Source organism: Hypanus sabinus (assembly GCF_030144855.1).
Source record: "Hypanus sabinus isolate sHypSab1 chromosome 24 unlocalized genomic scaffold, sHypSab1.hap1 SUPER_24_unloc_24, whole genome shotgun sequence".
NCBI classification, from domain to species: Eukaryota; Metazoa; Chordata; class Chondrichthyes; order Myliobatiformes; family Dasyatidae; genus Hypanus; species Hypanus sabinus.
In genome coordinates this window covers 160,959-173,769 of record NW_026778938.1, presented here as the reverse complement: position 1 = coordinate 173,769, position 12,811 = coordinate 160,959, and the positions used below count along the sequence as shown (strand labels likewise).

Genomic DNA, 12,811 nt, shown 5'->3' with positions numbered 1-12,811 from the left:
GGTTTCACCCATTGTACTGTAATAATACATCAGACATCTATACAGATTATATATTCACAGAACAGATTATACAAGCCTGTTTCGAGATTCCTCCCGCATTTAAAAAATTGGGAAGGTTTGGAGGGAGCCTCACTCTGTGTCTGACCCCGGGAGTGTGTGATGGGACGGTGTGGAGGGAGATTCACTCTGTGTCTGACCCCGGGAGTGTGTGATGGGACAGTGTGGAGGGAGATTCACTCTGTGTCTGACCCCGGGAGTGTGTGATGGGACAGTGTGTTGGGAGATTCACTCTGTGTCTGACCCCGGGAGTGTGTGATGGGACGGTGTGGAGGGAGATTCACTCTGTGCCTGACCCCGAGAGTGTGTGATGGGACGGTGTGGAGGGAGATTCTCGCTGTGTCTGACCCCGGGATTGTGTGATGGGACCGTGTGGAGGGAGTTTCACTCTGTGTCTGACCCCGGGAGTGTGTGATGGGACGGTGTGGAGGGAGATTCACTGTGTGTCTGACCCAGGGAGTGTGTGATGGGACGGTATGGAGGGAGATTCACTCTGTGTCTGACTCCGGGAGTGCATGATGGGCGTGAGTGGGTGTGGAGGGAGATTCACTCTGTGTCTGACCCCGGGAGTGTGTAATAGGACGGTGTGGAGGGAGATTCACTCTGTGTCTGACCCCGGGAGTTTGTGATGGGACGGTGTGGAGGGAGATTCACTCTGTGTCTGATCCCGGGAGTGTGTGATGGGACGGTGTGGAGGGAGATTCACTCTGTGTCTGACCCCGGGAGTGTGTGATGGGACGGTGGGGAGGGGGATTCACTCTGTGTCTGACCCCGGGAGTGTGTGATGGGACGGTGTGGAGGGAGCTTCACTCTGTCTCTGATCCGGGAGTGTGTGATGGGACGGTGTGGAGGGAGATTCACTCTGTGTCTGACCCTGGGAGTGTGTGATGGGACGGTGTGGAGGGAGATTCACTCTGTGTCTGACCCCGGGAGTGTGTGATGGGACAGTGTGGAGGGAGTTTCTCGCTGTGTCTGACCCCGGGATTGTGTGATGGGACCTTGTGGAGGGAGATTCACTTCTTGCCTGACCCCGGGAGTGTGTGATGGGACGGTGCGGAGGGAGCTTCACTCTGTCTCTGATCCGGGAGTGTGTGATGGGACGGTGTGGAGGGAGATTCACTCCGTGTCTGACCCCGGGAGTGTGTGATGGGACGGTGCGGAGGGAGATTCACTCTGTGTCTGAGCCCGGGAGTGTGTGATGGGACGGTGTGGAGGGAGCTTCACTGTGTATCTGACCCCAGGAGTGTGTGATGGGACGGTGTGGAGGGAGATTCACTCTGTGTCTGACCCCGGGAGTGTGTGATGGGACGGTGCGGAGGGAGTTTCACTCTGTGTCTGATCCGCGAATGCATGAGGTTGTTGACCTGCACTACTGTCCACCTCTCCCCCACATCAGTAAGTCTGAGCCTGCAGTGTAACACGTCACAGTTTGGTGACTGAGATGAAGTCAGATCTGATCATGCCAATGAACGTGTCGAAGGAGCCGTCTGAATGTCCGTCAATGAGCCGGGAGACAGGAGGCAGCAGCGAAGCCCAGGGTCAAAGTCAGCAGCTTCCATCTTTCGTCAGCTTTGGGAGAAGACCCATCCACTGGGAATGCGTTTTGCAGAGTTGGCGTGATTCAAAACCTGGATAGAAGCATATGGGATCTCAACTAGTAAACCAGTGCCAGAGATGCACATCCCAAATATTACCCTTCCCCAAAACCCTGTTTAGATCCCAGGTTGTCACCTGCTCCTAGGACTCTGTTATTCAATATACTGAATGCTTGCATTTCCTCAAACAGTGAGCTTTTCCTCAACATTTAAACACCCTCAAACCCCTGGATTAGATCTCAGGCTTTAACCCACTCCTGAGGATCTGTTTTATATATGTAAACCATGATACTCCTCACTAGGTTCCAGCCTGTAATCCACTCCTGGGATCTACAATTATCTAAATGAACATAATGCAGCAAAGGATTAAAATACAGCTTTTTTGGCCACTTCTAGGCATCTGTTCTTGTGTTTGTAGAACTACTGAGCAGTCGGATTCGTTCCCAGCCTGTAATCAGGTTCTGGGGGTCTGTTTGTCTATTTCTAAACTCTGGATTTGATCACAGCCTGTAACCCACTCATGGGGATCTGTTATACTATCTCTGGAACCCCCTGGGTTTCAATATTATAGCTAGGATACATTTTTATTGAGAGGACAGATGGGTGGGGGCAAGGGGGTTCCAGTTGGTAAAGAATGAACTCAAACCCTTAGAAAGAGGTGACATTGAGTTAGAAGATGTAGAGTCGTTGGGGGTAGGGTGAAAACCGCTTGGCAGGCAGAATCTTCAGGCCTCTGAACAGTACTTAAAGTATCATTTATTAATTCCAATAGGAAACAGAAGAAGAATTTCAAATGAGCAATGTTACGGTGAGATTGGTGCCTTGGGAAAATCGGATTTGTTCTGGATCCCCAGGGGCGGAATTTGTAGAATGCCTACAACGCGGCGTTCCTGGTTCAACCCGCTCGGGTTTGGCTATTCTGCATTGGCTGTTCTACGGTGAACTGTCATTGAGCATTGAACATAGAAATATGCCAAAGATGTAAGCTACTCTGCCTAGAATCTCCTTCGCACTAGCCCTCTATTTACCTAAGCTCCATGCACCTTTCTAAGTCTCTTAAAAGACCCTATTGTATCTGCCCCCAACACCGCCACCGGCAGCCCATTCCACACACCCACCAGTCTCTATACCTATACAGAGGCACTTCGAAACGATGCCTCCTCATGTTCACCATTTCAGCCCTTGGATCAGTGCCTCTCATCATCTTAAACACCTCTATCGGTCACCTCTCATCCTCCATCGCTCCACGGAGGAAAGGCTGAGTTCACTCACCCTATTCTCATAAGGCACGCTCCCCAATCCCGGCAACACCTCCTCTGCACCCTTCCTGTAGAGAGGTGACCAGAACTGTAATGGATGAGAAAGCTTGAGGTAAAGGAACCCTTCGAGCTCATGTTATGATCAAATTCACTTTGAAATTCAAGGAGATGCTAAAGTCAGATTTTTGCATTCTGGGAGAATTAAGGGTTACGGGGAAAAGCAGGGAGGTGGAGATGAGTCCATGGTCAGATTAGACACAATCTTATTGAACAGTGGGACAGATGGCTGGCTCCTGATGTTTTTATGTGTCACTATTACAGTGGAACAAACAGAATTTTAGAGGCATGAGAGAGGAGCTGACCAAAACTGATTGAAAGGGAAGACTAACAGGGACAACGAGAGAGCAGCAACGGCTGGAGTTTCTGGGAGCAATTCAGAAGCTGCAGGAAAGATACGTTCCAAAGCAGAAGAAGTGTTCGAAAGGCAAAGACATAACTGGCCAACAAGGGAAGTCAAACCACACAGAAAAGCCAAAGAGAGGGCAGATAATGGAGCAAAAATCCCTGGGAAGTTAGTGGAATCTTTTAAAAATCAACAAAAAAGTCATTCGACAAGAAAAGATGATGTGCATAAGTAAGCTAGCCAATAATGATAAAGAGGAAACTAAGTTTCTTCAGGTACATAAAGTATAGAATCGCCTCACCTGGAAGGACTGTGTGGGGCCCTGAAAGGTGGTGAGGGGGGAAGTGTAAGGGACAGACAGCCCTTCGCCTCTGAGTCAGCTGGTGTGGTATACTGCGTCTGGTGCTCCCAGTGTGGCCTTTTAAATATTGGTGAGACCCGACGCAGACTGGGAGACCGTTTCGCTGAACATCTACGCTCGGTCCACCAGAGAAAGCAGGATCTCCCAGTGGCCACACATTTTAATTCCACGTCCCATTCTCATTCTGATATGTCTATCCACGGCCTCCTCTACTGTCAAGATGAAGCCACACTCAGGTTGGAGGAAGAACACCTTGTATACCGGCTGGGTAGCCTCCAACCTGATGGCATGAACATTGACTTCTCTCACTTCTGTTAATGCCCCTCGTTCCCTTCTTACCCCATCCCTGATATATTTATTTCCCCCCTCCCATTTTTTTCTCTCTCTTTGCCCATCACTCTGCCTGTTCTCCATCTCCCTCTGGTGCTCCCCTCCCCCTTTCTTTCTCCCGAGGCCTCCCGTCCCATGATCCTTTCCCTTCTCCAGCTCTGTATCCGTTTTGCCAATCACCTTTCCGGCTCTCAGCTTCACCCCACCCCCTCCGGGCTTCTCCTATCATTTTGCATTTTCCCCTCCCCCTCTTACTTTCAAATCTCTTACTATCTTCCCCTTCAGTTAGTCCTGACGAAGGGTCTCGGCCCGAAACGTCGACAGGCTTCTCCCTATAGATGCTGCCTGGCCTGCTGCGTTCCACCAGCATTTTGTGTGTGTTGTCTGTCCTGACGAAGGGTCTCGGCCTGAAACATCGACAGGGCTTCTCCTTATAGATGCTGCCTGGCCTGCTGCGTTCCACCAGCATTTTGTGTGTGCTTGATGATGGAATTGATGGCTTTGTGCCAAGTTTCGGATGATGTGAAGATAGGTGCAGGTGCAGGGGCAGTAGTGCTGAGGAAGCAGAGAGGCTACAGATCAGTGGAATGGTAAAGGATGGCAGATGGAAAACAGTGTCGGGAAATAGAAGTATTGACTATCTTCTAAATGGAGAGAAAATTCAAATGAACTTAAGAGTTCTCATGCAGGATTCTCTAAAAGTTTGCTTGCAGGTTGTGTCTGGTTAGGAAGCCAAATGCAATATAACCATATAACAATTACAGCACGGAAACAGGCCACTCGGCCCTCCTAGTCTGTGCCGAGTGCTTACTCTCACCTAGTCCCACCGACCCATATAACCACATAACAATTACAGCACGGAAACAGGCCACTCGGCCCTTCTAGTCTGTGCCGAACGCTTACTCTCACCTAGTCCCACTGGCTCATATAACCACATAACAATTACAGCACGGAAACAGGCCACTCGGCCCTCCTAGTCTGTGCCGAGTGCTTACTCTCACCTTGTCCCACCGACCCATATAACCACATAACAATTACAGCACGGAAACAGGCCACTCGGCCCTTCTAGTCTGTGCCGAACGCTTACTCTCACCTAGTCCCACTGGCCCATATAACCACATAACAATTACAGCACGGAAACAGGCCACTCGGCCCTCCTAGTCTGTGCCGAGTGCTTACTCTCACCTTGTCCCACCGACCCATATAACCACATAACAATTACAGCACGGAAACAGGCCACTCGGCCCTTCTAGTCTGTGCCGAACGCTTACTCTCACCTAGTCCCACTGGCCCATATAACCACATAACAATTACAGCACGGAAACAGGCCACTCGGCCCTTCTAATCTGTGCCGAGTGCTTACTCTCACCTAGTCCCACTGGCCCATATAACCACATAACAATTACAGCACGGAAACAGGCCACTCGGCCCTTCTAATCTGTGCCGAGTGCTTACTCTCACCTAGTCCCACCGACCTGCACTCAGCCCAAAGCCCTCCATTCCTTTCCTGTCCATATACCTATCCAATTTTACTTTAAATGAAATGTTAGCATTCATTTCAAGAGGACTAGAATATAAAATCAAGAATGTTATGCTGAGGCTTTATAAAGCGCTGGTGAGTCCTCTCAGAGAATTGTGAGCAATTTAGGGCCCCCTATCTCAGAAAGGGTGTGCTGACATTGGAGAGGGTTCAAAGGGGGTTCACAAAAATAATTCCAGGAGCTTTGGGCTTCTACCAGAAGAAGAATCTATCTAATGCTGGAAGGCCTCGATAGTGGATGTGGAGACGACATTTCTAATGCTAAGGAAGTCTAAGATCTCATAAAAGAGGGGCGTCCATTTCGAACAGAGATGAGGAGGAAATTCTTTATCCAGACGGTGATGAATCAGTGGAATTCACTGCCAGATGCAGCTATGGAGGTCGTCATTCATCCCTCCCAACTGATCTTTGTTGTACTATCCTTGCAAGCAGCCCAAGTGCTACACCTGCCCCTACACCTCCTGCTTCACTACCACTCAGGGCCCCAAACACTCCTTCCAAGTGAGGCAACTCTTCACCTGTGAGTGTTGGGGCCACCTACTGTATCCAGTGCTCCTGGTGTGGCCTCCCGTATAGCGCTGACCCCAGATAGGTTGCGAGAGCACTTTGTCAAGCATCTACGCTCCATCTGCCAGAAGAAAATGGGACCTCCCTGTAGCCACCCATTCCCATTCCGATATGTCAATCCATGGCCTCCTCTACCGTCGCAAAGAGACCATGCTTGGGTTGGAGGAGCCACACCTTATATTCCGTCTGGGTAGCCTCCAACCTGATGGCATGAACACTGATTTCTCTAACTTCTGATAATTGCCACCCTTCCCTGCTTCACCATTCCCCATTCCCTCTCTCACCTAAAACCAGGCCCTTCAGCCCTCCATGTTGTGCCATGTATATAACCCATATAACCCCTTAAAAAAGAGTACTAAACCCACACTACCCCATAATCCTCCACTTTGTACATCCATGTGCCTGTCCAAGAGGCTCTTAAATACCCCTAATGTTTTAGCCTCCACCACCGTCCCTGGCAAGTCATTCCAGGCACTCACAACCCTCTGTGTAAAAAAACATACCCCTGATGTCTCCCCTAAACTCCCCTCCCTTAATTTTGTACAAATGCCCTCTTGTGTTTGCTATTGGTGCCCTGGGAAACAGGTACTGACTATCCACCCTATCTATGCCTCTCATAATCTTGTAGGCCTCTATCAAGTCCCCTCTCATTCTTCTACGCTCCAAAGAGAAAAGTCCCAGCTCTGCTAACCTTGCCTCATAAGACTTGTTCTCCAAACCAGGCATCCCTCCTGGTAAATCCCCTCTGCACCCTCTCCATAGCTTCCACATCCTTCCTATAATGAGGTGACCAGAATTGAACACAATACTCTAAGTGTGGACTCACCAGAGATTTGTAGAGTTGCAACATGACCTCTCTACTCTTGAACTCAATCCCCCTGTTAATGAAGCCTAGCATCCCATAGGCCTTCTTCACTACCCTATCAACCTGCGCAGCGACCTTGAGGGATGTATGGATTTGAACCCCAAGGTCCCTCTGTTCATCCACACTCTTAAGTAACTGACCATTAATCCTGTACTCAGTCTTCTGGTTTGTCCTTCCAAAATGCATCACCTCACACTTGTCCGGATTGAACTCCATCTGCCACTTTTCTGTCCAACTCTGCATCCCGTCTATATCCTCTTGTAACCTTCGACAACTTACAGCTCCATCCACGACTTCTCCAATCTTCGTGTCATCCGCAAACTTACTCACCCATCCTTCCGCCTCTACATCCAGGTCATTTATAAAAATAACAAATAGCAGGGGTCCCAGGACAGATCCCTGTGGCACTCCACCAGTCACCGACCTCCAGGCAGAATACTTTCCTTCCACAACTACTCTCTGCTTTCTTCCTTTAAGCCAATTTTTTATCCAAACAGCCAAGGTTCCACTGATCCCATGCCTCATGACTTTCTGGATGAGTCTCTCATGGGGGACCTTGTCAAATGCCTTGCTAAGGTCCATGTAGACCACATCCACTGCCCTACCCTCATCAATTTCTTTTGTTACCTCTTCAAAAAACTCTATCAGGCTCGTGAGGCACGAGCTTCCCTTCACAAAGCCATGTTGACTATCCATGAGTAGACTGTACTTCTCCAAATGCTCATAGATCCTATCCTTAAGAATCCTTTCCAGTAGTTTGCAGATGACTGACATAAGACTCACCGGTCTATAGTTCCCAGGTTTCTCCCTTTTACCTTTCCTAAACAAGGGAACTACATTTGCCATTCTCCAGTCCTCCGGCACCTCCCCTGCAGCCAAAGATCATAGCTAATGCTCCTGTGATCTCTTCTCTCCTGCAATCCCACAGCAACCTGGGGTGTATCATATCCGGCCCTGGGGATTTATCAATCTTAATGTTTTTAAGAAGATCCAGCACTTCTTCTTCCTTAATCTCCACATTGTCCAGCACACAGGCCTGTTCTATTTCAACCTCATCCTGATCAAGATCCTTTTCATCTATGAATACTGAAGCAAAGTATTCATTTAGGACCTCCCCAACCTCCTCCGCTTCCAGGCACATGTTGCCCTCTATGTCCTTTAGCGGTCCCACCTTCATTCTTGTCATCCTCCTATTCTTCACATACGCATAGAACATCTTGGGGTTCTCCTTAATCCTACATGCCAAGGCCTTCTCATGCCCCCTCCGAGCTCTCCTAAGTCCTTTCTTTAGCTCCTTCCTGGGTACCCTTTATTTCTCATAAGCCCCTCCTATTTCCTGCTTCTTATATCTAACATATGCTTCCTTTTCCCTCTTGATGAGTTGCCTCACATGTTTCGTCAGCCATGGTTCCCTTTTCCTACCATTTTTTCCTTGCCTCAGTGGGGCAAACCTATCCTGAACCCAGCTCAAGTGGTCCCTAAACTTCTCCCACATTACTTCTGTCCATTAAATCCCCCTTTCCTTTCTTCCATGACTTCAACCCTTTCCTGTCAGATTCCCCCTTCTCCAGCCTTGTATCTTTTACACTAATCAACTTCCCAGTGCTTTATTTCACCCCTCCCTCCCCACCTTATGTTTCATCTCCCACCTTCTAACTGACCTCCTCTTCCTTTCCAGTCCTGATGAAGCATGAAACATTGGCTGTACTCGTTCCCACAGACGCTGCCTGACCTGCTGAGCTCCTCCAGCATTTTGTGTGCGTTGCTATGGATTTCCAGCCCTGAAAAGTCATCAATAAAATAACAAGGGGGTCTCAAAAACCCTTGTGCAATTGGATCTGGGATTTCCACACTTGTAGATCACAGTCAGTTCAGTTCAAAAGCATCTCCTGCACAATCTCCATCAGCACAGGAGCACCGCGGGGATGTGTGCTCGGCCCCCTGTTCTACTTGCTTTACTCCTGTGACTGTGAGGCTCAGTACAGGTCCAGCACCAGGTTCAAGTTTGCTGCTGTGGGCCGGATCAAAGGGGGTGTTGAATCAGAGGGAGAGTGAAAACTTGGCGGAGTGGTATCTCACTCAGTGTCAGCAAGACCAAAGAACTGATTGTAGATTGCAGAGGTCCAGGAGCCAGTCCTCATCGGAGGATCAGAGGTTAAATTCCTGGGTATCACTATCTCAAAAGGCCTGTCCTGAGAAGGGAACATGACACTGCCTCTTCTTCCTCAGGAGTCTGCGGAGGTTCGGGATGTCATGGCAAAGTTTTACAGATGTGTGGTGGAGACTGACAAAGTTTTACAGATGTGTGGTGGAGACTGACAAAGTTTTACAGATGTGTGGTGGAGAGTGACAAAGTTTTACAGATGTGTGGTGGAGACTGACAAAGTTTTACAGATGTGTGGTGGAGACTGACAAAGTTTTACAGATGTGTGGTGGAGAGTGACAAAGTTTTACAGAAGTGTGGTGGAGACTGACAAAGTTTTACAGATGTGTGGTGGAGAGTGACAAAGTTTTACAGATGTGTGGTGGAGTGACAAAGTTTTACAGATGTGTGGTGGAGAGTGACAAAGTTTTACAGATGTGTGATGGAGAGTGACAAAGTTTTACAGATGTGTGGTGGAGTGACAAAGTTTTACAGATGTGTGGTGGAGAGCGTGTTGACTGGCTACATCACGGCCTAGTATGGAAACACCAATGCGTTTGAGCAGAAAATCCCACAAACTGTAAGATTCTGCCCAGTACGTCACGGGTAAAACCCTCCCAACTACTGAGCACATCTACAGGAAGCATTGCTGTAGGAAAGCAGCATTCATCATTAGCGATCCCACCACCCAGGCCAGGCTCTCCTCTCACTGCTGCCAACAGGAACCTCAGGACGCGCACCACCAGGTTCAGGAAAAGTTACTGCCCCTCAAACAGCAGGCTCCTGAACAAAAGGGCTTAACTACACTCAATAAAGGATTCCGTTATCTTGTTATTTCATGCTCGCTATTTATTGCTATTTATTTATATATGTATTTGCACAGTTTGCTTACAGATTACAGTTACTCTTCTATAGATTGGCTAAGAGTGCCCACAGAAAAACTCTCGGACTGTACATGGTGACACATATGTACACTGATAATAAATTTGACTTCCAGCTGCAGATTTTCTCATGTTTGTCACTGGTTATGTCTAATGCAGAGGATGACAGATTCTTGCTTTGTCAGAGCATGAGAAGGCAGGAGATTGAGGCTGAGCGGGAAAAGGGATCAGCCGTGAGCAGACTCGATGGTCTAATTCTGTTCTTGGATCTTATCGTCTTAGTGATTAAGTCCCAACCAGCCCCAGGGATCTATATTTAAACCCTTGAATTAGATCCTGGCCTGTAACCCACCCTCAGGGATCGATTATTCGGTGAATGAACCCCACCCCCCCATACTCCCTCACGAGCAACGGGGTGAGATCCAGCCCCAGTCTTACCTCAGTGACGTTCGGCCCATCAGTTGGCTTGCTCTCCCTCCTGCTGTCACTATTCCCTCCTCCTGCATGGTCTCCCTCACCTTGTCCAGAATCTCCTGCTTGTCCACCACCTCCTCCGTCTCCTCCGGCCTGCCCCTGGCGGAGCCTGACAACCCTGCCACCCCCCTTGGCCTGCGGTCGCTCGGCCCTGCGGTGTTGCTGGGTGAGCAGGGTGTAGAGGAAGGGATCGAGGCAGCTGTTGGCATAGGTCAGAACAGAGAGTAGATCGTTGACCAGGCCCTGGGCGGGGAAGGGCAGGGCAGCACCCTCCAGGTAGAGTGGGGCCAGCTGCCACAGCCAGAAAGGCAGGAAGCAGAGCCAGTGACTGAGCACGACGGCCAGCGTCAGCAGCAGAGGCCGCCGGCCCGCTCCCCTCGCCGGCCAGGCCTGCCGCCGCCACCTCCGCCGCGCCCGGCAGTAGGCCCGCGCCAGGCCTGCGTACAGGCCGGCGATCAGCAGCCCGGGCACCAAGCTGCTGGTGATGAAGAGCAGCGTGAGGTAACCCCGACTCTCCTGCTGACTCCAGCCCGGAGCGCACAGTCTTCGGCCGCCACCTTCACTGTCCCCCTCCTCGACTCTCACTGCCGTCGCCACGGGCAACGACAGGGCCAAGGCTGTCATCCAGGCCGCCAGCAAGGCAGCGGCAGTGGAGGAGGAGCCCGAGGGGGAGAGGGGACCCCGCAGCGGCCTCGAGATGGCCCGGTATCGCTGGGCGCTCATCAGCACCAGGGTGAAGGCGCTGGCGTGCATGGTGCAGATGTCGAGGCCGAGCAGCAGGCGGCAGCCGGTCTCTCCGAAGGCCCAGTCCCGCGACCAGGCGCCGTAGCCAGCGAACGGGGCCGTACACAGGTACAGCAGGTCGGAGGCAGCCAGGCTGCGGAGGTGCAGACGCAGACGGCTGCCCCGGTCTCCTCGGCAGCAGCCGAGGCCCAGGGCGTACAAGTTTCCGGCCAGACCCACCCCACAGGCCAGCCAAAGCAGAGCCCCTGTCAGCCAGGAGGGTGACCACCCTCTCGAGTGGCCCTCCTCCTCCTCCTCCCACTCCCAATCCCAAACCTCCAGTCCCGGGGCCCAGGAGGAGATCGGACTGCTGTTGGAGTGGGGTCCTGAGGTCCTGTTCTGTCGCTGGACCCACGGGGAGTCGCTGTCAGTATCCGGGGGGGCCCAGGTGCTCCAAAGACCCTCGGGCAGCGACAGCCGACCCCTGCACCAGAAACAGCTCAGGTTGGGCCCCAGCATGGAGCCCATGGCTGCCCCTGACTTCCCCCTCTCTCACACACTGGGGAGAGGAAGCAAGCTTAGTCTGCAGAAAATCTCCCTCTGTCCGTCACTGGACGAAAAATCAACCTCCTTCAGTCACCCTACAGAGAATCTCCCTCATTAACTGCACAAAGAATCTCGCCTTCGGAGAGTCACAACTTTCCGAGTGTCACGACTCTCTCCCTCGCTGTTCAGTGTCACGACTCTCTCCCTCGCTGTTCAGTGTCACGACTCTCTCCCTCGCTGGTCCAAGTGTCACAACTCTCTCCCTCGCTGTTCAGTGTCACGACTCTCTCCCTCGCTGGTCCGAGTGTCACAACTCTCTCCCTCGCTGTTCAATGTCACAACTCTCTCCCTCGCTGGTCCGAGTGTCACGACTCTCTCCCTCGCTGGTCCGAGTGTCACGACTCTCTCCCTCGCTGTTCAATGTCACAACTCTCTCCCTCGCTGGTCCGAGTGTCACGACTCTCTCCCTCGCTGGTCCGAGTGTCACAACTCTCTCCCTCGCTGTTCAGTGTCACGACTCTCTCCCTCGCTGGTCCGAGTGTCACGACTCTCTCCCTCGCTGGTCCGAGTGTCACGACTCTCCCTCGCTATACGGGTGAAGAATACTCTCGGGCGAATGGCTCTCTGTCAATCCCTCCCTCTCTCTCTCTCTCACACACCACACATTCCTGGCAACCTGCAGAGACGAGGCAAACGGCCAAGGCCCGTCTGGGACAAGCAGAGAGGAAACTGAGGACGGATAAACACCTGGGAACAGACTGTGAGGGAGGAGGGCGAGAGGGAGAGGGAGGGGGCAGGGAGAAGGAGGGTTGAGGGAGAGCAGGGAGGGAAGGGGGAAAGGGAGGGAAGAGGACGGAGGGGAGGGGGAGTGAAAGGGGAGGGGAGAAAATCTCTACTGGGATCTACTGTGAAAACCCCTCCACACCGTCCCATCACACACTCCCGGAGTCAGACACAGAGTGAATCTCCCTCCACACCGTCCCATCACACACTCCCGGAGTCAGACACAGAGTGAATCTCCCTCCACACGGTCCCATCACACACTCCCGGAGTCAGACACAGAGTGA

General features: G+C 51.4%; 1 protein-coding gene across 1 annotated transcript; it reads right to left on the bottom strand.

Annotated features, from left to right (window-relative positions):
* Positions 1-10,439: 10,439 nt before the first annotated feature.
* Positions 10,440-11,726, bottom strand: LOC132385496 (urotensin-2 receptor-like; the record flags this gene model as incomplete). Its single annotated transcript, XM_059957609.1, has 1 exon — positions 10,440-11,726. A coding segment is annotated over exon 1 (1,287 nt), but the record flags the coding sequence as incomplete, so codon positions are not given.
* Positions 11,727-12,811: the final 1,085 nt, after the last annotated feature.